General features: G+C 38.8%; 1 protein-coding gene across 1 annotated transcript in view; it reads left to right on the forward strand.

Annotated features, from left to right (window-relative positions):
- The window catches only part of COL13A1 (collagen type XIII alpha 1 chain), a gene marked incomplete at its 3' end in the record, with an annotated part of 191,256 nt that overhangs the window by 107,422 nt on the left and 58,842 nt on the right, over positions 1 to 24,992 (forward strand). The window contains exons 11-18 of the mRNA XM_081329311.1: positions 3,324 to 3,350; positions 4,005 to 4,031; positions 13,652 to 13,717; positions 15,459 to 15,548; positions 16,311 to 16,343; positions 18,085 to 18,111; positions 18,911 to 18,946; positions 22,516 to 22,578. Coding sequence (XP_081185437.1) covers positions 3,324 to 3,350; positions 4,005 to 4,031; positions 13,652 to 13,717; positions 15,459 to 15,548; positions 16,311 to 16,343; positions 18,085 to 18,111; positions 18,911 to 18,946; positions 22,516 to 22,578 — 369 coding nt within the window. The remainder of the gene's footprint in view (positions 1 to 3,323; positions 3,351 to 4,004; positions 4,032 to 13,651; positions 13,718 to 15,458; positions 15,549 to 16,310; positions 16,344 to 18,084; positions 18,112 to 18,910; positions 18,947 to 22,515; positions 22,579 to 24,992) is intronic.

Genomic DNA, 24,992 nt, shown 5'->3' on the forward strand with positions numbered 1-24,992 from the left:
TAGATTTGTTTAAAACAATCATATACTTTTTAAGAGCAATGCTATATGTGCAGAAAGAGGTTTGCTTCTGTGGAATAATGGGAAAGTATGACGTTTTTGAATGGGCAGAACTGTTGTTGTGGAATTAAAACAGAAAACTATACTTCACAAATGGATCCAACAGATTTCTGGAAATTCATTTCAAAATTTTGGGGAATGTTAAATGATTTCCCAAACTCTTCTCTGCTGAATTAGCTTTCTCTTAGCCAGGGTTGTTTGAAACATAAATATGTTACGATAATGTGGTTGCAGTATTACAAATGACCATGAGATGGTAGCGCAGACACCAAAACACCAACTCATGGCTCCCATCTAGTGGTGGTGTAGATTATATTCATTATAAACAAGGTGTGCCTAACAAAAACAGTCTACGACCACCTTCAAAAGCATAATCTCACATCTGTAATTTAAAGCAATACCAAAGATTGTTCTAAGGCCTCTTCTCTCTCCCCTTTATTGTCATCTAATGGTGTATATCTATGTGAAAGTGTAGTATTGGTTGTGAAGGAGCACAAAATTTAACACTGTTGTATCTGATTTTGAATGGCTTATTTATATTATCCTTTTATGTTGCAACCATGGAAAAAGGGAAATACATATCTAAATTAGCTCACAGTGTTTGTGCTTCTTTATTTGACTTTATTTTATTGTTCATGGTTTCATTTCCCAATCATAACAAACACTGTTCACCTGTGCTGTTTCTTGATATAGCCACTTTCTCAACTGAGATTGTATAGATCCAATGGAAACAGACTAAGTTTGGTAATGACCTCAATGCAGTACACTATAGACCTCAAGAATTTCATTGATCTCTTGAATTACACATATAAGTAAGGATTGTGGATTGGTATTTGAATGGCGATTATAACATTCAGAATGAACTGATGGTCTGATGAGTTGACTCTTCTCTTCAAAACATTTTGGAAAATTTTGTTGTGATATAGGCAGTATACCCAATTTTGAATTAAAGCATTTTCAAGCAATCTCTGGCCATTACTGGGCTGAAATAACCACGATGAAGGCAAATTTTATACTCCACCCCATGATGGCTAAGAAATGCTAGAAGGTGCTATGAGATCATAAGGAACTGTAATCAAGGCACCATATGAAATAATGAAATGACACGTTTTTGCCTTGGATTCAGCGTTTAATACTCGTACTGTAAACAACATCTCAAGCACTATATTATAAGAACAGTGTAGTGTGAATTCAGTCCGAATTTCCCAGATGGTTGATTTTATGACTGGGCTTAGGAACAGATGTTAATATGGGAAATCATAACACTTATTCAAATGGATTTTTAAATCATTGGAGTCTAAAAAAATATAAACAATACTGTGCATGTTGTTAACTGGTCATTTTTTCCACTGTGGGAATTATGTGAAAATCGCCTTATTGAATTACCATGTGCTTTACAGATAACTATAAACATAGATAACTATAAAAGTGTGTTTTTCACATATATCTCAAGAAGAATAGTACCGGTGTATGCATGTATGGGAGTAAGGTGAGAGAAAAGCTGGGAAATAAACAGGATGGAGCATTAAGCAATTGTTTGGACCACTTTCTTGATCCAGTTTTTTTTTTAAAATTAGAAATATAACTCAGAAATCCTAAAGGATTTTGAAAATAAACTGTCGGCAAAATTATTTATGTCAGTCACTAGAAACTACAAATAGTAATAGTCCAGAATATGCCTATCTTGCTTGCAGAGTCAGTGGGTGAATGGGTGTAGAATAATCAAGATGTGATTGAAGCCCTGCCCTGTTTTTTACATGCATGCCATTTTGAGTTTTTTAACCTCTTCTATGGACAATACAGCTTGTTTGAAAGCAAACATGCTTTTTGCATACGTGTTCCCTGTTCCAAACATTATCTCTATCTTGCTAATTCTGCTGCTACCTATGTGTATCTTGACCTATTCTAGACACATATCTCATTTCAGTGTGGGTAAATTTCTGATTTTGCTAGAACCATACACAGGATTTTTCCCCCTCTTCTCATCCAAATTAATGAAATAATCCTGCCCTACAAACTATTAAATGGTGCAAGCTTGCCATGGCCAGGTTCTCCTTGATTTGGCCCAAAGTAGATAGACTTCCAATTGATCTCTTCCATGGCTCAAAATAATTGTCATTTAGCTTCCGCTATTTTGCAAATGTGGTAGGTTTTCCCTTTATTTTTGTTCTGGACAGAGGCCAGTTTTTTAAAGTATCTGGAGAACCAATAGTGGTTTCCCCCCCCCCTTTTAATCCAAATATAGGGATGGATCTTCATAATGAACATGTATGGTGGTCCTCCAAATTATTTTGCAGCTCTAGACAGGAGTCAATGGCAGATTTTCTTTAACCATGAATCTTAGCCCATAAAGATCCTATAGACATTTCATAAAGTAGAAATAATGGATAACTTTAGCCTGAAGCTTTATGCAGAAGTAGGCTCATCTACACCAGAAAAATGGGTAAAATTACCTTGGATAAACATGGTTTTAAGCCTAGCCAAATCTACTTTAGTAGCTCTATTGTGAACCTACAAAATTTCAAAATTCCAAATGTACCCACCTTGCAAACACTTTGTGAAATCCCATTTAATATAGACTATCTGAAAGATTCTAAGTACGCTTGGATTTTAAAAAATGTAAGTATTAATAAGGGGACGCGGTGGCTCAGTGGGTTAGGACACTGAGCTTGTCGATCAGAAGGTTGGCAGTTTGGTGGGTCGAATCCCGAGTGCCGCGTAGCAGAGTGAGCGCCTGTTACTCGTCCCAGCTTCTGCCAACCTAGCAGTTCGAAAGCATGTCAAAATGCAAGTAGAAAAATAGGGACCACTCCGGTGGGAAGGTAACAGCGTTCCGTGTGCCTTTGGAGTCTAGTCATGCCGGCCACATGACCACAGAGATGTCCTCGGACAAGCGCTGGCTCTTCGGCTTTGAAACGGAGATGAGCACCGGCCCTTAGAGTCGGAAACGACTAGCACGTATGTGCGGGGGAACCTTTACCTTTACCTAAGTATTAATAATCTCAAAAGTGGATGCAATTCATCCCTCCTCTCTGTAATGCCAGTAGTTTGTATAACTTGTGCTACAATTTTTGTGCTAAAGTTCATTTCCCCGCTCACTCAATGTGACCTTGGTCTTACCAAGGTTCAAGGTCAACTAATAAGTACTTCTGCTAATACTAAGTTTTATAATCACAGTTTTGGTTATTGGCTATCACTAAAAAATATTAAACATCCTCTCTCTCTTTCCCCCCCTTCTCTCTCCCTCTCTCTCTCTCTCTCAATAGGGGATCCCAGGACAAAAAGGAGAAAAGGTAAAATTAACATAGAGTGTAAAAGTTGAGATCGTACTTGAATACAGATATTTTCAAAACTAAAACCTGAAATCTGGTTCTTCCTGTATGCCTGAATCAATAGTTCCACTATCCCTGGTTATTGCTTAATAAGAATATACCATAACCTGCCCTTTTAATCCATATGCATAGGTAAGAACAATTATTATAAAAATGAAATCTAACACTAAAAAGTGTACAGTTAAAGCAGGCAGCTACAAGAGATGACATATGAAAAGTGTACATTTTCAGTGGAGTGAATGGCTTCCAGTGAATTGGCAGGTAGTTTCATTGATGAATTTTGTAGCTCTGAAAATGTCCTTGCTCCAAGTAAGATAATATTATAATTGCAGGAAAAGGAATACATTACACGGGCAATCCTAGATCCATGGGTATATTTGATCCTGAATTAACTGTAATAAACAAAATTGGTCAATAGTTTTGACTCATGATATTCTGAAAAGTACAAGAACTTTCTGATACGAGGCCAGTGTCCAGGGTGGGTCAACCATCATTATCCCCACCAAGATGAAAGAACTCTTCACAACGATGCACCTGCTGTGGTCCTGTCTCTTTGACTCTATTTTGGTTACATGATTTAAAATATTTTCTTTTTTAATCCCTCTGTTTCTGCAGGGTCAATGCGGTGAATATCCACACAGGGTAAGCAAATTCTTCTGGGTTTTTGAACTGAACTCTGTATCTTATCCCATGTTAGGACGGTGTCCATGGTACTTCAAACAGATCATCTAGAAAGGTCCAACTTTTGTTCCTGTGTTTCTCTCACCCACCATCAATATTCTGTGGGTTGGGTCCTTTCTTGACCAAAGAAAGAAGAGTCTTTTTTAAAGGGACTTATCAAGGTCCTTCCATAATCTAATGCCACAAATTCTGCTATCAGAAAGGGGTGGAGAACAATATTGGGGAACGCTTCACCTCCTCGCCCATGGTTTCTTTTATTCAAATCATATTAAAATGGCAGTGGAACCCTACCAAAGCATCAGTCACAATAGAACATGGTCATTTAGCATAGCAGGTCTTCTGAAGTGAAGCAAAAATTCAGACATTGTCCAGCATTTTATTTATTTATGTATTTATTTATTTATTGGCATAGATTTAAGGAATATCTGACCCCCAACAACTCTGGGTCCTTTGCAGTATAAAATGCAGGAACAGTAAGATAAAAGAACAAAAGATATGATTCCACAAACAGGGGAAACAATAGCACAAAGTCTTCCAGGCTACCCCAGAGTCTGAGAGAACAGCCATGTTTTCAATGCCTTTTGTAACATCATCATGGTGGGAACCAGACGGACCTCTGGGGGTTGGGGGATGATGCTCCAGAGGGCAGATGTCATGTTATTTTGCCTTCTTTTAGGATGCTTAGATAAACTATAACTGTAACTAACAAGAGAAAGAGAGAGAGAGAGAGAGAGAGAGAGAGAGAGAGAGAGAGAGAGAGAGAGAGAGAGAGAGAGAGAGAGAGAGAGAGAGACGGAGAGCAAAAAAACAACATGACAAATACTAATGTGCTTAGAATTAAAATAGCCAAAGGTATTTCCATAGCATTAAAAATGGCTGGGGAAGAAAAAAGTTGAGAATTTACACAACACCATGTGCATCGTTACATGTGTGATCTTACATAGCAGTAATCTGCTGACAATACTGAAAAGGCTTTCAGGATTTAATGTTTTAATTTAATGTCAACAATGTGAACAAGTTACAATTTAGACAACAAGTTAATGTCTAAAAGGATTACGAAATTTGACTCAACTGAACTCGAGTTAAAATGTGTGACCCACTGGTTTGCAAAATGTACTCAGCATAACAAGGTTTCCATCAACAGCTAAATCTCTAAAATCCTCTAAAGGCAATAAAAAAACTACATTTCCATTTGTTGCATAAAATTTATCCTTACGATAAAAAGTGGACGATCAAGGAATAGGAGAAGAAAAGAAAGCTCAGGAGCCAAGAATTGTTTTTGCCTGTTCCAAATGTCTTAAGAAACTTTTGAATATGAATTTGATGTAATTGATGGTATTTTTAAAAAAATCTCTGGGGCCAATGGTGTAGCCCTAATCAATGCTAATTTACTGAGAATGCAATGCAAACTTAATCATTACCTCTTATTTGAATTCTTAACCATATGATATGTGTGAGATTTGTACACTGCCAATTTTATAATGACTCTTGCCAGATGACATCCCTAAAAACAAAATAAAACCATAACAGCGTACAATTATCATTAAACAGAAAAAAATAAATCAAATATTTAACAACACCAGCATTGCATGTGATGAGATTTAATTGTGTTTCTTGAAAGGCATCAAAGCAATATTTCAGTGCCAAAATCTCCACTAAGCAATTGTTTATGTGAAGCTGATTGGAGTTGAAAAGAAGAGTTATTCCTGTAGATTATCTGGACAATAAACAATAATACTCAAGAGAACTTCATGTTCCAAATCTCAGCTTGGAAGATTTCTGAAATGCATCAAATTTCAGCCAAAGTTTAAGTTTATCTACCTAATAGATGGTTCTTTAAAACATGGAGGATTAGCCCTGGCAGAAATCCTAACATGCATCCAGAGAAATTTCTCTTCTTAGAAAATATGTCTATGACATATTGATTGATGAGCTATACTGCTAGGAGAAAGGATTATCCCATGTGAACATTCAGAAATGTTGAACGCTGTATTGCTGTACCGTGAGGGCTCCAGAAATTCTAGGAGAATTAGGACCAGGTTGCAAAATCTAAATCTTAATCTAAGTCACAAGTTGTAAAAAGCCAGAGCAAGACCTTGGTAAATCAAGATGCTTTGCTGGCTAAAGTCCATCTTTTCCAGCATTCCATCATGACCGTCCTTAGCCCCAAACAGCCTCTAAGAAAGTTGTGAATCCAATAGTCCTGCAGCAACACATAATTCATGGCTTTTCACTTGCAAACAGGTTGGTTCCCTATCAATAGTTTTCCCAACATTTGCCACTTAGGCAATTGCATTTTTATTTTGTTATTCTTTATGACCTCAGGGTAGGGATGCAAAAATGAGGAGTTAATCTAAGCTATTCCTTCCGTTAACAGTGTAGTACATTTATCCTTCCTTGTAGCTGAAAGACTTGGAAATGTAGGGAAGGGAAACTTCTATTTGGAAACTTCTACATGTGACCACAGATAGGTTTAGATGTTTCTATAAGGTGAGGCCGTGGGACAATGTGCTAATCTGTGGTTTTGTGAGGTCTAAATTGGTGCTAAAACATTTTCAATAAATTGTCTTGCTGTTTTAGGTCTGGAAGTACAAGATACTTTCAGGAAAATAGCATCATTCTTTCAAAAAAACTCATGTAGTCCTTGATGTACAATCATGTGTTTAGTGACCATCTGAAGTTACAACAGCACTGAAAACTGGTTTTCACCCTTAGAACCATTCCAAACCGTTTGTGTCATGTGATTAAAATTTGGGTGCTAGGCAATCGGCATGTTTTTATGACAGTTGTAGTATCCCAAGGTCATGTGATCACCATTTGTAATCTTCCCAGTTGGCTTCCGACAAGCGAAATCAGTGGAGGAAGCCAGATTCACTTAATAGCCACCTGATTTGCCTAACAACTGCGGCAAAAAAGCTCATAAAATGGGGCAAAATTCACTTAACAACTGCCTTGCCTAGCTACAGAAATTTTGGGTTCAATTGTGATCATACGTCGAGGACTACCTGTAAGCCATTTCTCCATCTTTGGAAGCATTTAACAGATGTAACTATAGAATTGCTATCTGCTTCAGGGTGGAACCTTCCAAGCATAGAACTAATATCTTGGCTAAGGGACAGAGAAACTACTTATAGACAACCTAAATAGCAGCAAAAAAAGTGAAGTATTTTAGATATGTCTTGAGTTGAGCTATGCACTTGTAAAAAAAGAGTGCAAAGATTTCACAAAGCAGATAACACATGGCTATCTTAGGTTCTCTTTCTGGAACTTTTAAAAGGCAATATCATAGATTCGCAAATGTCTTCGTGTATTGCTTAAATTGCTTTGTTCTACTAGAGAAAGACTCCATTCTAGGTGAACATTTTTCACAAAATTCACTTAACTATACCAAATCAACAGGTCCATTGAATCACTTTGGTGCTGATCAAGTTTCTTGTCCCTCCTCAACTTTAATTATTTTAGACTTTTAAAAATTAAATTCAGAATTGAGAATTTTGCATAAATGAAAACAGCAGTCTTTAGCGTCATCTACTTAAATATTTTTTTAAAGAAAAAGCAATATATAAATACTTCTACTAATTTTTTAAAAACCCTATAATGCCTAAAGGAACTACATAGGGTTTTATTTTTTAGAAAGTAAAAAGTGTAGTTAGCTGTAATTCTTTGCTTTGTTGCATTAGGTCTACCTTCTCAGATTAAAAACCATGCTACAAAGCATTCAGATTACCAGATAAGAGCTGCAAAACTCTGTTCTCATCAGACAGCAACAAAGATGCATATATAAACCTCAGCTTCTTTGCTGGCATCCATAGTCATGAATGAGATTTGTAGTCCTGACCTGGGAGCCCTTTAAAAGACCATAAAAAGTTAGATGGGCTGGCTGGGAACAATTTCACTAGTTTACCTTCCTAATAGCCTTCACCTATTCACAAAATTCCAGATAACTAGGAAGGCAGCCCAGCTGATTGCCTTATCTTGAGTCTGCTGCTTCCAAAGTCAAAGTGGAAGGCATGTATCATGAGGTTCAAGAGTAGATCTAATCCAGCACAAACAATGTCTATTGCTTTTTGGAATACATTTGGAAAGACATCAAACATCAAGACTGAAATGATAATAGAGGCAGAAGCTTAAACACTTTCTGTTCAGGATTTGAAAATCCCTTTGAAAAACAGACTTGAGATCTGGACTTCTTCCAAGAGAAATTTGGAGCTACAGCTGGTGAAAAATTCTGGATGACAACAGTATGTAGATAATAAAACTTTCAAAGGCATCTGAAACAGAAGGGGGTAGGAAGCAAAAGCTGGCTGATTGACTGGCGTAGTGTATTTACTTAATAGAGCAATGGTAGTAGAGTATTATGTATTGGTTGGTGTCTGAACAATTTCTGAGTTCAGCGGTAAGTCCTCCTTGCACTGATTAAAATGAAAAGAGCTCCAAGCATGATCAGAAAATAAAAGAAGTAAAAATATAGGGCCACAAAGAGAAAAGTACCTGGCCATTTCAGCTTAGGACACTGTTGGTTAATGGAATTATTATTCAAGAAATCTCTCTCCATCCCAATGGTAAGAAAACAAAGAACATGGCTGAGAAAATTCAAAGCTTTTCAGGGAGTACGGCTACGCTTTAAACGGCTCATATTTTTGCTTTCTTTTGCTTTGGAGGTGAAATCCTAAAACGTGGGTCTTTAAACCTGGTCCTTTTATGACTTGTGGACTTCAACTCCCAGAATTCCTCAGCCAGCATGCCAAACTTGGCCCTTTTATGACTTGTGGACTTCAACTCCCAGAATTCCTCAGCCAGCATGCCAAACTTGGCCCTTTTATGACTTGTGGACTTCAACTCCCAGAATTCCTCAGCCAGCATGCTTGGCTGAGGGATTCTGGAAGTTAAAGTCCACAAGTCATAAAAGGGCCAAGTTTGAAGACCCCTGTCCTAAAACATAGGGATTGCAACAAGCATAATTTGAGAATTTGACTTAAAAAGCTAATCAGAAGGAAGGCTGTGTTGTTGCTTGTAACAGATTATTGCCAAAAATATTCTTAAATCCCTCCCAAAAGTTTTAAGTCATAAAAATATTTTTAATTTCATTTAATTTTCAGGTAATAATATTAAAAAAAAATCATTTATTGGGTTGCAAATTTTGGCGGAAGTTTTTCCTCATCTGGTGCACTCTAAATATGCTAGACTTTAATTTCCAAAATATATAGGCTACGATGACTAGACATTATGGGAGTTAAACACATTTGAAAGGCCATAATTTCCAATATCACAACTGATTTCTTAATAATCAATATTAGTCAAAAAGCAACAGTCTGCATGATACGGATTTTAATAGCAAATATATTTCTTGCCTTGAGAGAGAGAGAGAGAGAGAGAGAGAGAGAGAGGGGGGGGGGGAAATAATAATGAAGGAATGTTCAACTTCTCCTCTTATATAGTTTGAGTAATAGTTGTCTGAAGTCTGATTGCAGTATTAGTGGCAACCTTTAATGATATATGAATGGATGTTATTGGATGTTCCTCTCTTTACCGTCAGCAAAGTAAGAACTGGAAATTTAATGCTATCTTAATGATGAGGTGACCAAAACAGGTAAAAAAAAAATCCCACAACAGATACAAGCATAACATCTGGGTGGAGTTTTCAAACCAAACTGTTGTTTGAACTACCTAAAACCACATTGGTTTTATGATTTTGATGATACGATGAATTGAATTGACCCCATTGTGTATTTCCACTGTCCCCGCCCCCTAGGAATATCTAAGCACCACACTTGCAGCTCTGCGTTCCAATCACATCCTTGCATTGAAGGTTTGTGAGAAAGAAATTGTTTAACCTTTGCCAGTCCTGTTGCAAAAACAACAAAAAAGGATATTGCATGCCCTGAACAATGCCAAACATTTTGTAACATGTCTGTGGATAATCAGGGAGGTCATATTGTCAAAATGGACATCTAAATCCATGCCTTATAGACATACCTCCTTACCGAGGCTTTCGCTATAGACAAATGAGGCATTCTCTGCATTGTAACCAGCAATTTCTGATAATACCAGTAGGAATTTCAGGGTCATCAGTCCAGAGCAGCTGCTCCCAACTTTTGTTTTATGGCCTTACAGCATAACTAGAATTTTCTAGATCACCCTGTAAGCTGGAAATGCAGATGGTCAATGCAGGACGTCAAAATAAAAGTTAATTTATGTTAATTTTGGTTTTGGATTTTATTTGGTTTGATTTTCTCACCTGAATTTACATAAGATTGTGAGCAAGAATGGCAAAAAATCTTCTGAGATTTAAATGAGAATTCCAGAAAATGATCTGTTGTGGCCAGGGCTTTTTTTGTCATAGAACGCTCAGAACGGAGTTCCAGCACCTTTTTTGGATGGAACCTTGTAGGGTAGGCAAGGCGGGTTGTATGACATGTGTGAGTTCTGACACCTTTTTTTTTTTTACAAAAAAAGCACTGGTTGTGGCTATCTTGTGAGACTTTGATGTTTTATTTTGATATCTCTGTGAGAGACCAGCAACCACCTCAACTGTCCTGATTTCCTCCAAACTTTTATTTGGCATGAATTCAGTATTTTTGTACAAAGTAGAGGAGCTCCTGTCACACATCAGCCTTTCAGCACTGCTGTTTTTAAATTTTCTTACAAATGGCTTCTCAAAATTTGCCTTTCCCAGTAATGGCAGGCTTGTGAAACTGAGTGCCAAACACGAAATGGGAAAATTTTTAAAGTTATCTTCTCACCCACAAAGTTTTACTTCACACCTTTAGAAAATAAATATGCAGATATTCATATTTATAAATGAAAAATAAATAATTCTCCGGACAGAATCTCTTTTTACTGGAAACGATATAATCAAGCAAAGATTGAGACATAATGACAGTAAGAAGATCTTGGTCCAGTTTACATCCTTGAAACTAACAGCACTTCAAGGCCTCAGCAGCACCACAACTTGTGCTTAAATTTAGTGCCTTACATGTAACACATAATCATGCAAACTCCAGTTTGGCTTATTCACTTCATTTTATGAACTCCAAGGATCAATTTTGTTTCTGTTATTCACTTGTGAATCCCACTCTGGCCTTGGATCTGCTTCTAATTGTGGCCTTCTCAATCCAAAATTGCCCTTCCAATATATTACCACAACATGTTCTCTATTTTTAACCGGACTGCAGGCTGCAATATTGCAAAGACATTTCAGTTTGCAACAAGACTGGAACTTGACTTGCCCTGAAGAGCAAGTGACTTTAGACATGAGTAGAAATGTGTCTACAGCTGTTGTCATGGGAAACCTGCGGGCACACCTCTAAACCAAAAAATGATATTTTCAGGAATGGACTTGAGCCGTGACGAGATTTGATTCTTCTGGCATTTATATTGGTGAAAACAGGGTGACTTTCATTGTAGAAATGAAATCTTAATGTTAATAATTAGTACAATTATTGTAGTAGTACGTAATTTGGGACAGACCAGATGATGTCTTTGGATTGCTGGAGAGAGTAGAAAACCATGAAGTGGCTACTCCAGTAGCTCTTATCAAGTCTAGCAAGAGAAAAAGTGAAATAATTTGTTTAGCTGGGTTCCCAAGGGAAAAAAAAGCTTATAGGAATATTTTAAAAAGTCAGTTAACAAATAATTAACCTGCAGGGTATTAAATTTCACCCAAACAGTCAAATAATTCTATCTCAACTATGAACACCTAAAACCAGTCTTTTAACCCTTGGCAACTTAATCTTCCAAAGAGCTGGAGAGAAATAACAGCTGAAAAAGCAAATCTCTCCATTACAGAACTCATTGCCAGGGCCTAGAAGCACTGAACACGGTGGTGGGATTCAAATGCGTGAACAACCGGTTCTCTGTGTGGATGCCACTTCCGGAAGTCCATTCTGGTCCTGGGCAACAAAAAATTAGCTACCGGTTCTGCCGAACTGGTGCGAACCGGCTGAATCCCACCACTGACTGAACACATCTCTAAATTACTGGCTACAATGGCCAAAATGCATCAATTGTTTTCTTCTTGGCCAATGGAAAAGGAGTTTATGATGTAATGCTATTTTGCCAGCTTGTGCAAGAGCTCATGAACTACTAGCTCGTTCTGGAGGAAGTGGGTGGAGACTTTGAATTTTTAAAAGAGTAAATCTGGATCCAGTTAATGTGACTGCATCCTACCAGAACCTTTGGTAACTTTTGACTCATTAGTAGAATGGATTAATTGTGTTCTATAGGCAATAGGCCGTATGTGAATTTCATTTTATGTAACCTTTCAGGATCTGCTTCAAAAGTAATCTCTTCTATGGGTTAAAGTTTGAACCTTTGCTGAAAAGAGGTGCTTTGCATTGTCTTTCATTTCCTCCTCAGCTGCTAAAAAGAGAGGTTCATTCTCACTGATTAAACAGAAACATTTTTTATCTATATTTTGAGTGAATCGTTGTATTTAAGGGATTGCTATATGGATTGGATGGTGCAATTTTGCAGCTTCGTTCATGGAATTGATTGAGGTTTGAGGAATTATACTTGAGCCCTTTCCATGTTCTTTGCACCAATTCTGCCTATTTTATTTTTTTATGTTAAATTCCAAATGCTGGCACTTGGAGCTTGCCGTCCAAGGCTCCTGTTGCTTCGATCAATATCGTAAGAACATATTGACTACTAAGAAAAAGAGGCATATCTGATGAAAGAAAGCTCCAAAACTGTTAAGAAGGACATCTTTGTTAATAAGCAAAGAAAGTATTCTCTGAGTTTGTTTGCTTGCAGACATTCATTACCCAACTAGGTAACACCATCAGTCTGAATAAGGGTAGAGTTTGTACTCACTCACATTGCTGTTATCTACTTGGGTAGCAAAACATCTATAAACAACTAAGCTTGAAGAGCACCAAGAACTATGTAGTTCAATCTGAGTTACAGATGTTCTCTTCCAAAGAGAGGTATATATAATTAAAATAGGAAAGTACAGATAAAGTGGCCAGACACATCTTAAGAGCAGCAGTGTTCTTGCTAGACTTGAGAAAGAATTATGGAATCTATGTTGTACTGCAGCGTAACTTGGCTGAATGTACTGGTGAATTCATTATAAATTTTCCAGATTATGTGAGTAGAAATTAGAATACTCTAAATCAGGGATGTCCAACCTTGGCTACTTTAAGACTTGTGAAATTCATCTCCCAGAACTCCCGAGCCAGCATGGAACAGACATGGCTGGCTAGGGAATTCTGGGAGTTGAGGTCCACAAGTCCTAAAGTTGCCAAGGTTGGACACCTCCCCTCTAAATTGTGAAGAGTGAAGTTAAAATAATTTACAGCTGCTTCAGCAACATTCATGTTGTGGAAGTAAAATGGAAAATAGAAGCAGATTGGCTGAGAGGCTTGCTACGAGGTGCCCGATGACAATGCTTTTTCCATTACCCCTTCCTTGATATTGATGAACTCAGACTTGCTTTTATTCCTTCCTTTAGTTATTTTACTTTTTCCCCTGTTTCCATTTTCTTCCCTGGCTGCTCTGTTTGACTTTTGATGCCCTACTGACATCTTTTGCCTTGTGACCTTTGGCCTTTCCCTGTGACCTTCTGGCTCGGTCTTCAGCTGTTGCCTCTTCTCAATTCAGTGCGACTGGCTCCGCCCCCAGTCATAAAGAGACGCACCTTCCAGGTATCCTCCGCCTTTTCCTCCTACTCCTGGTCTGTTCATTTCCGAAACGGGTAATTAATCAGCTTCCCGTCTTCCCTAGGAGAGGGTTTCATTAAAACTAGAAAAAGCAAAGATTCAGTCATGTCCCCCATCTCACAAGATGGACAGATCAGGTTTTAATGCATTTGCACGCTTAGTTTAGCAGCTAAGCATGAACACGTTTGGTGCTTACTGGTCTTGAAGGGGTTGTAAGACCACATGAGGTCTTAGAAGAAAGAATATCACAGAGGAAGAATATAATGCATTTTTTTTTAAAAAAAGAAAGATTTAATTTGATTGTATTGGAACTGATCTGTTTTACAACACAGACTACTAAACAAACATAGTTCACTATCCATAGTTCAGTCAGTTATACAAAGTATATTTGATCAGCTTTTTAGATCAACATTCTGCAGAGATAGGAAAATGGGAAGAACACGACTACTGCTTCTATATATGCTTGGAGATGCAAGTACATAGCCTAAAATAACCATGGCTTTCCAGTGACTGTTCAATAGATGTTTAGAGCTGCATGTCCCATTAATTATTCAAATGACTATTCCAGACGGGTGTCCTTGCATTCAGTCCTTAGACCTAATTAAGTGGGAACCAAATTGCAGCCTTAAACTATTTATTGTGGGGAACGTTACTCTAATAGGATAGCGGATAACACAATTATTTCACAAAAGTATAAACAAATTTCATACTTGCCCACGTCTACTGAACCATCACTGACTTTAGAGACAATTGTAATAATAGCAGAATTGGGTCTTGCAGAGATTTCATATGTGGACGTCTAATAAGTCATGTACCATCTCAGCTGCCCAGGAATAGCATTCTTTGGTAGATAGAAGTCTCCATAGCAGAATGCACTTCATCCTCATCATTGAGGATAATGTTCTACGTGCTTTGGTAGATGTAGGTTCAACTCAGCCAGAGGGCTTGTATAAGCAAGATGCCCATTCATGCAAAGCCTCTTGTTACAGTAACATTATGACATGCTTATGGGTAACGATGGTCAGGACTGGCCTTCCAGGACCCATCTGGAATCCCACTGGATGAAGGAATAAGTCAGAAACTAAACACCACCCTCACTAGTCCTCATAGGCTATTTTTAGCCATTGATTGGAGCTATATTAAAAAAATGTTTGGCTCCATTGCACGTGAATTTAATATGCTGTTTGGCCCCGTTGAAGATGGCCTCATGTCAGCATTTTGCCATGGCATAAAATACCGCATGATCAAAAGATGGAATTCAAAGGACACAGTAGGAGTATCGCCTCTTAGTTTCCCAAGTAGATTTTGCCACTAAGATGCTTCAAATGCATACCTACAAAAAAATTTCATTCTCCTTCTCTTTTCTTCACTTTTGATCCTCTGGAAGGATCCTTTCCTCTTCAAAAAGAACAATCCATGTGATGTGGATTTTAGCACTAGATATAGCAAAAATCCAAATTAAGGTATCACACTTTATTGGATGGTGTTTGATATTTGCCCTCGGCTTCCCATCCATCCTATTGTAATGGAAGCTTTTAAAAAAATGTGGGAATGCACCACCAGCCCTATCCACAGTTACTCTTTGCCTGTGTTTTGGAAACCCCCTTCAGAGACTTTCTAACAAGACCTTGCTTCGCTTTACCTGTGTTCCTTGGCTTAGGTTGTTATTTGTGCCCCCATGTTATTTAGCTGTGTTTATAGTAATGTTCTTCTCAATGAACCTCAGGGTGAACAAGGACAGGCAGGCATCCAAGGGCCTCCAGGGCTACCTGGGCCCCCAGGACCACCCGGGACTCCAGGACCAACTGGCCCAGCTGTAAGTGTCTTACATGTCTATCTGGATCTCCCCCTCTCCAAGAACCTCTGAATTACCTTTTACCTCTGTGTCTGACTAGTTTCTGAGGATGCATCAAAGCCCTTTGATATCATCTGGAAGTTTTTAAGAAGAGATTGGGCAACCATTTGTCCGATAGGGTCTCCTACTTGAGCAGGAGGTTGGACTAGAAGACCTCCAAAGCCCCTTCCAACTCTGCTATACTGTTATGCTGTTATTCTGCTGTGAGATGGCTGCACAAGACTGCCAATTTCCTTGCTCCTATCTATTGAAAGGACAGGGTGAGGTAACTGTTGTGTAGTGAGTTCTTTTGAGGCAGGATGTGAGACGAGAGGTTTCAAACAGGAACATTGCTTTATTGAGGCAAACAGGAACAGAACTGAATCAGAGGCTTCTGCGCAGCTACTTATACGGTTGGCCACTAGGCGGCAACCAATAGGTTTAAAGGAATCCATTCCCACCCCAAATCATCCAATGATCTTCTTGGAGACAACAAGTCTGGCTTAGTCAGCGACCGTTACACAGACACACCAATTGAGCAACCTTAAGCAGCGTTCAAAAGACACCTGAAAACAGTTCAAATAAAATCCCAATACATTACAGTAGCCGCTCTCTGATTTGAACTCATTTCACTCCCAAGCCAACTGTTAAGTTAAGAAACTCTTCAAATCTCTTCGATGGTCTGCTCAAATTTACAGTACCTGTGGTATCTCAGAAAGATTTGTTTTTTGTGTGTTCCCATAGGGGAAAACCGGAGAACCTGGCAAGGATGGAAAGGTAGCCATTTAATCTTTTTTTCTTGCATTTGAGTGCATAAAAATTATTTTCTCAGAGCCTGAGAAGAATATGGGATGCATGTTGAATTTCAGGAGTTGCATGGATTAAGAGATGAATTCCACTGCAAAGTTTATTCATCAGACAAAAATCATATTCTAGGTTAGATTAGATTAGATTTATTGAATTTATATGCCGCCCTTCTCCCTAAGGACTCAGGGAGTCTTAAATGTTTCTCACAACAAAAAATTTAAGAAACATGGAATACAAAATTTAAAAAAGAATTAGATACATGACAATTTAACTCAATAAAAGCCAAATTTAAAAATAAAGTCAGTCCAGACCCGCTTGTTGGAATAACCAAGTCTTCAGGTCACGGTGGAAAGACCGAAGGTCAGGGGCCGTCCGCAGCTCCGGAGGCAGTTCATTCCAGAGGGACGGCGTGCCCACAGAGAAGGCTCTCCCCCTGGTGGTCACCAGACAGCATTGCCTGGCCGATGGCACCCTGAGGAGGCCAACACTGTGGGAGCAAACCGGGCGATGGGAGGTTGATAATGGCAGCAGGTGGTCTCGCAAGTACCCCGGGCCTAAGCCATGTAGGGCTTTAAAGGTTATTATCAGCACCTTGAATAGCACCCGGAGGGTAACCGGAAGGCAATGCAGCTCGCGGAGGAATGGTGTAACATGGGAGTATCGAGATACTCCCATAAGCACCCGCACAGCCGCATTTTGCACCAGCTGAAGCCTATGGGTGCACTTCAAGGGCAGCCCCATGTAAAGAGCATTGCAGTAATCCAGGCGAGAAGTGACGAGGGCATGGGTAACCGTGCATAGGGCATCTCAGTCCAGAAAGGGGCGCAACTGGCGCACTAGGCAAACCTGTGCAAAGGCCCCCCTGGTCACGGCCGTTAGATGACCAGGACATCACATCAAGGGCATCACTGGGTTGGCTAGGGGTGGAGACGAACAGCTGGGTATCATCCGCATATTGGTGATACCTCACCCCAAAGCCACGGATTATTTCACCCAGCGGCTTCATATAGATGTTAAACAGGAGGGGGGAGAGAACCAACCCCTGAGGCACCCCACAAGTGAGGGGCCTCATGGTAGATCTCTGTCCCCCTGCTGATACAAACTGCGAACGGCCCGAGAGGTAGGAGGAGAACCACTGTAAAACAGTGCCTCCCACTCCCAACCCCTCGAGCCGTCGCAGCAAGTTACCATGGTCGATGGTATCAAAAGCCGCTGAGAGGTCAAGTAGGACCAGGACAGAGGAGCAGCCCCTGTCCTGGGCCCGCCAGAGATCATCAACCAGTGTGACCAATGCCGTTTCTGTGCTGTAGCCGGGCCTGAAACCGGACTGGTACGGGTCAAGGACTCCCTGTAATAAACCAGGGCTCTGGTGCAACCTGAGGCAGTTTACTGTCTTCCGTGTTCCAATCTGAAAAGTACAGGGAGGAAAATGATAGAGGAGCAGCAAAGAAATCCCACAGCTGGAATGAATAATTACAAAGGGTATAGGGATTGCTAAAGAATAGAGATTCAAATGCATCCTTGAAATCTGACCAAGTAGATTCAAATCCATCTCTCCAATGAAAAGCATTTCATTAAACTTCATTAATTCAGCCAATGCAAACCATGGTGATGTGTAAGTACAACTAAAGGAAAGGCAGATCTTATCCCAGATCTAAGGTCCTTTACCCATTTTTCCTACTTCAATGATCTCATGTTCCTTTATCTTCAGGGTTTGCCAGGACTTCCTGGACCAAAGGTGAGTAAAATACCTTGAAATAAATATTAGATCTTAGCAGAGTCTTCTGAAATTTCAGTGCTTTGTACATGAAAATTGCAATAGACAAAACATGGCTAGAAATCCAGTTGCCAAGACTAGATCAGACCTAACTGTAAAGTGCTTCTCAGCAGAGCAAGGAAAATGTTTGCAATTAAAAAATTTTTTTTAAAAAAAATCCAGTTCTAAAATTAACCAGCTGTATGAACATTCCCCTGTGTCTTAGACTTTAATTTTCCTGATTCCCAAACATATGATCTTAGAAACTGGGCTGTGGATTATTTGTACACTGGATCCAGTTCTTAATGATATTTAATTGTGTGAAATGAATTGACTAAAACACATTTTGAAAAACATAACTGACTTTCAATATTCAAACATGTGGAGAGAAGTTTAATAAGATACCAGGTAGCGAGCTTACACAGAAGTCTTTTGTTAGGACACAGAGAAATTGGCCATCAAAATCTAACTATTCTTTTGTTTGCTTGTTTCCATATATTTCTCCTTCTGCTACATGGCACCATCTTTCCCATCTAAGGACAATTCTTCTTAGCAACCAAATTCATGTGGATCTTAAAGGGTAAAATGGCCCTTAAGTATAAATATCATAGTTATTTTCTTAAGACATGAATACTCTCTGGTGGTCTAATTCTCAGCTAATTCAGTATCTTATTCAGAATCTTGATTTGTGTTCATTTTCTTTTTACAAAAATGTTTTGGTTCGAGTCTCCAGATAGCTCTATTCACTCATTTTTCTTCTTCTTTTGACTTGAATTTATAGGGTGACCCTGGACCTCAAGGATACCATGGAAGGAAGGTATGAACAATATAAAAATTGAATTAGAAAGTAGGCATATTTTAAATTCATTAAAGTGATCCAGAGCCACCTCGGAATATGATACACCATTCTTCATCTTATGCATAGATATCTAAGCATTTTCCTAGCCATACTTAACTTCTTACTGTGAGCATCTTTGACTAAGAGTGGCAAGGGCCTAGAACTGTAGGAATTAGAATTACAGATAACATAGTCCTACAAAGACTGGTTTTATATCCCATTAAAAGCATTTGCACCCACAGTAAATCAAGAAGCTCATTTAGCTGTTAATTCTTCTCAATTCTTTCATAGCATATTGGTAGTTATTTTTCTGCTTCATTTACTATGAACAATTTTATTTTGATGGTTGACTTTTATTATACTGTAAGTTCAAGTGAATTTATCACATAGATTGTGGCAGGAGCTCATACTAAAGTCATGTTGCAATAATTCTGAAATCCAGCTATTAAATTTACTGTTCGGCTCCTAGGGCTAAATTCTAAAATTTTATGATGAGTGTTGTTTTAAGGGGGGGAATTTAATTACAGTAATAATGGTACAGAACTCTGAATACTAGTCTATACCATATTGCTATTCTACACTTATAGAGTGTAGAATAATTTAATCTGGAGACTGTTGTTATCAAGACTCCTTCTTTTGAGTTAACACCCTGTTGTTGTTATTTTACAGATATAAATATGAGATTTATACTATAGGACTGGGCTGCATACATCTGTATGACCATTAAAGATACAGAAAATTCTAGGGTCATATAGATTTTGTAGCCTGTATTTGGTAGTCTAGAAACTAATCAAAATATGACAGAGGGTGGATTTCTGTAAGGTGTAAAGCCAGCATGTAACTGAGGAGAAGAATAGAATAGAATAGAATAGAATAGAATAGAATAGAATAGAATAGAATAGAATAGAATAGAATAGAATAGAATAGAATAGAATAGAATAGAATAGAATAGAATAGAATAGAATAGAATAGAATAGAATAGAATCTGGAAGGGACCTTGGAGGTCTTCCAGTCCAGCCCCCTGCTCGAGCAGGAGAACCTATACCATTTCAGACAAATAACTATCTAGTCTCTTCTTAAAAATCTCCAGTGATGGAGTGCCCACAATTTCTGGAGGCAAGCTGTTCCACTGGTTAATTGTCCTGACTGTTGGGAAGTTTCTCCTTAATTCCAGGTTGCTTCTCCCTTTGATCAGTTTCCAACCATTGTTTCTTGTCCTGCCTGCCCTCTGGTGCTTTGGAGAATAACTTGATGCCCTCTTCTTTGTGGCAGCCCCTCAAATACTGGAATACTGCTAATCATGTCACTCCTGTTTCTTCTTTTCTTCAGACTAAAGAGACAAATTCATTTCAGGCAATGAAAGGATAGAATGCTAATAAAAGAGAGCAATTCAATGGATAATTGTATAAACAGGAATTAATACTCTTAGCAGTCCGCAGTTATGCATATTGTGTAAGTTTGTATACATTATTTGGCTAAAATATTAACACTTGGCAGACTTCTCTTGAAATCTGCATAAATCAAAGAGCTGGCTTTCTGGAAAGAGGTGAAAATCATAGTCTCTATGGCCCAGATCCATCTTTTCACATCTGTGTGCACTATTTATGGCCTCTTTTCCAATGACAATGATGTTTTCTTCATTAGCTGACTATGCAATACTTAGTGGCTTCACAGCTCTCAGGAGAATTAAGCAAGTCACTGATCTGCGGTTGTGTGGGTGTGCATCAGTGAAAGAGCTGTCTTCTTACAGTATAGGAAGCAATTCATAGGTCTGAATTTGTAATCAGTAGAAGAAGATATTTATTTTGACCTATAAGAAGAAAGTCCTAGGATGTCTTTCTTATTTTATTACATTAGATTTATACGCCACTTTTCATTCAGAATCTCAAGGCAGCAAACACAATGGTTTCTCCTTCCTTTTCCCCCCACAACAACAACAACAACAACAACCCTGTGAGGCCTGAGATAGAGTGACTGGCTCACCCAATGAGCTTTAACCATTGAATTTAATTTTGTTAGATAGGGCCCCGGGTTCAAATCTGTTGAGATCCTTCTGGATCTTGAATCTATCTTCTAGAGTGTTGGCTATTCCTGCCAGCTTGGTGTCATTGCAGATTTGGTAAATTCCCCTTGTATTCCCTTATGTAGTTCCATTGAGGGCTACACACAGAGTGTGGCTGCTCACTCAGTTACGAGTCCATCTGGTGGCGATGCTGCCTAACACACATTTTTTCTATCTGATCAAGAAATAGATTGTGGTCTAACTTTATCAAATGCCTTGCTGAAGTCCAAGTAAATTATGTCCACAGCATTTCTCTGGTCTGATTAATTTAGTCACTTTGTCCACAAAAGAATGCAATAAGATTTGATTGGCATGATCTGTTTTTAACAAACCCATGTTGACTTCTGATTACACAACTTATATTGGCTTTCTATTATTGAGAGAAAAGAATGATTGGAAGGTTGGGGTTGATCCTCACTGAGAAGGAGGTTCTTTCAGAACAGGGAAAGGAAAGTTACTTTGGGAAGGACGACTTCCCAATGTCAAATGCAAACGTATCTCTTCTAGTGGTCTATTGTGTGCATCGTTCCGAAACCAGAAGGTAACTTTGCTTTAAAAGAGGTTTATAAGGAACATATAAAACCTACTCAAGCAAGACCATTTCCTCCCTGCTGCGTTTTGCATTAACATGCTCATACAAAGTGGGGGGGAACTAATGCTTCCTGTGCAAGATTACAGCATAACCTGAAGATTCAGATAGTAAGGCTGACAAGTATTCATTTGAAAAGGAGGGATCCATAACCAGTTTGGCGACTGAGAGCGTAGCTTGACTATGCTTTCTAAGCATTGTTCAATTCTTCTTCGTTATCGTTGTTGCTGCTGTTATTGTTCGTTGCACAGTCAGCCAGGTGTTTAAACTGGATTTGGCAATTTTATCTACCTACTGAGTCCTTTTCAAGAACCTGGGGTAGGGAGATGTTGTTTGATGGTGTTGAGGGTATTGTCACAGGATGTAAGCTGTTCCAAGTAAACCTGCCTTTTGCAATTGACTGGTGGTGATTTTGTCAATGCTGATGATGTTCAAGTGGTGCTCCAGTTGTTTTGGGATTGCAACCAAGGCGCCTACTTCTATTGGGACTGTCTTTGTTTTCTTTTGCCACAGTCATTCTATTTCTATTTGCAGGCCTTTGTATTTTGTGGTGTTCTCCTGTTTTTCCTCTTTTATTTCGCTGTCTCCAAGTACTGCCACGTACATTATCCAGACTTTTTTGTCTTTCTTATAGACCAGGGGTGTCAAACCCGCAACATCACATGACATGTTGTGATGTATCGTGACTTTTTTGCCATTGCTGACAATGGGGTGGGCACGGTTTTGCTATGATGCATCCAGTCCATGGGCTGGCAGTTTGACACCCCTGTTATAGACAATGGTTAAGTCTGGGGTGATATATGGCAGATGATGATGATGATGATGATGATGATGATGATGATGATGATGATATTGTTATTGTTGCTGTTGTTACATTTTCTTGCATCTTTTGTTTAGGGTGAAGTGGGTGAGACAGGCCTACCAGGAACACCTGGACTTCCAGGATCTGCTGGCCCTAAGGTAATTATCACATTGCACTAACAAATATTCATCTTCTGAACTGAAAAGAGAATCATTTTGGCATGTAAAATAGAATGGTCTCATGATGAGGCCATATATTGCAAGGGAAGAAAAGAATCCAGGTAGGCACTTCCAGTATGAGAAGTAGCAATGTATGGATAGAGTGTCTTCCCGTCAGGTAGAATCTCTGTTCATCAGGATCCTCCCTTGTCTGCAGATACTCTAGGCAAGTGTTTCTCAACCTTGTAACTTTAAGATATGTGGACTTCAACTCCCAGAATTTCACAGCCAGCAGGGCTGGCTACGGAATTCTGGGAGTTGAAGTTCACATATCTTAAAGCTACAAGGTTAAGAAAAAATGCTCTACATCAGGGGTCTTCAAACTTGGCCCTTTTATGACTTGTGGACTTCAACTCCCAGAATTCCTCAGCCAGCATGCCTGGCTGAGGAATTCTGGGAGTTGAAATCCATAAGTCATAAAAAGGCCAAGTTTGAAGACCCCTGCTCTAGATATTTAATCCAGGATATATAATGAAGGTATATGTCAATCCCGGAAGAAGGGGTGTTTGTATTAACCCTTCTAAAAACACCTCTCTCTACAGTATATATGCAGATCTCCAGTGTCAAAAATAGCCACAGAAAGGTTTTTTATCCAATAATATTGTCACTAGATACACTATGTAAGTGATAGCAAAACTGTTTCTTCCTTTGTATATACAGAAATACCACCACTTTCTGATGCTTCGTAAGAAATGAATAATTCAATCCTTTGTGTTCCTTTTGTACAAATTCAATTCTGTCCAATGTCTTCTATAACCTGTGATGCTCAAAAAAAATTCCTTTTTGCTTTTCCTAGGATATAATTTTTAAGATTTGTCCTTGCATTCAAGTAAAACAAGAGGCATTCCAAAATATAAAGAAAAGGAATAATTGAAATTAATCTTCATATAAGACAAGGAAGTGTAAATTATTTGTTTTTATTTATTCTTTTTATTTATTTTATTATTTCTATAGCCACCCAACTCTACCATCGAATAAATAAATAGCGCAAAATAATTCAGATAGTTTAAAAAATGTGGACCAAATGAAATTTTTCACTTCTCTTTTTCATATATATGTATTATTATTATCAGGGCTTTTTTTGTCATAGAACGCTCAGAACGGAGTTCCAGCACCTTTTTGGGATGGAACCTTGTAGGGTAGGCAAGGCATGTGTATGACATGTGTGAGTTCCGGCACCTTTTTCTTTTACAAAAAAAGCACTGATTATTATAATTTATGTAAAGTAGGGCTATGGAGGCTCCAAAATTGACTCAGAAGGGCTATTGATCTCATGGGAGCAACAATTTTCTGATATTCATTCATTCAGCCTACTGTTTTTTCAACTTTCACAAGAAACTGAAATAAAAGATGCTTCTTGTTGCTTTTATTTAGATTTGTTAGATTTAATCCCATCTTTCATTTAGGAACTCAAGAGATCATACATGGTGCTTTTTTCTTCTTCTTCTTCTTCTTCTTCTTCTTCTTCTTCTTCTTCTTCTTCTTCTTCTTCTTCTTCTTCTTCTTCTCCTCCTCCTCCTCCTCCTCCTCCTCCTCCTCCTCTTCCTCCTCCTCCCTCCTCACCCCCAAAAAGCAACCATATATAATAGGTGAGATTGAGGGAAAGAACATCTGTCCTTGGGAGCATCTGTGGTTGAGCAGGACTACCACCTGAGCCTTCCTGACACCAAACAACGTCTTAGTCAAGATACCACACTGGCTGTCTGCATGAATAGCCACATTAATTTCAAAAGGCAGCAAATGACTCAGTTGCTTGTGATGTGTCTGGTTCACTCTGATGACACTTCCAACTTAAAAAAAAAGTCTGTTCCCAAACTTTTCATAGAATTATAGAATCATAAGGCTGGAAAGGACCTTGGAGGGCTTCTAGTTCAACCTCCTACTCATCCAGACAAATGGTTGTCCAATCTTTTCCTGCGAACCTCCAGCAAGGGAGTACCCACAACTCTGGCAGACAAGCCGTTCTGTCCATTAATTATTCATTCTCAATGTCAGGAAATTCCTCCTTATTTCCAGGTTGGATCTCTCTTTAATGAGCTTCCACTCATTGCTTCTTGTCCTGCCCTTTGGTGCTTTGGAGCAGGGGACTTCAAACTTGACAACTTTAAGACTTGTGGACTTCAACTCCCAGAATTCCTCAGCCAGCCAGGGCTGGCTGAGGAATTCTGGGAGTTGAAGTCCACAAGTCTTAAAGTTGCCAAGTTTGAAGACCCCTGCTTTGGAGAATAAATTGACCCCCTCTGTTCTCTGACAGCCCTTCAAGGATTGGAAGTCAGCTGTCATGTCACCCCTAATCCTTTTCTTCAACCGGCTAGGCATACAGTACCTAGTTCAACATCCCTAGTTTCAAGAAT

Source organism: Vipera berus (assembly GCF_964194415.1).
Source record: "Vipera berus genome assembly, chromosome: 5".
In the NCBI taxonomy this organism is placed as follows: domain Eukaryota; kingdom Metazoa; phylum Chordata; class Lepidosauria; order Squamata; family Viperidae; genus Vipera; species Vipera berus.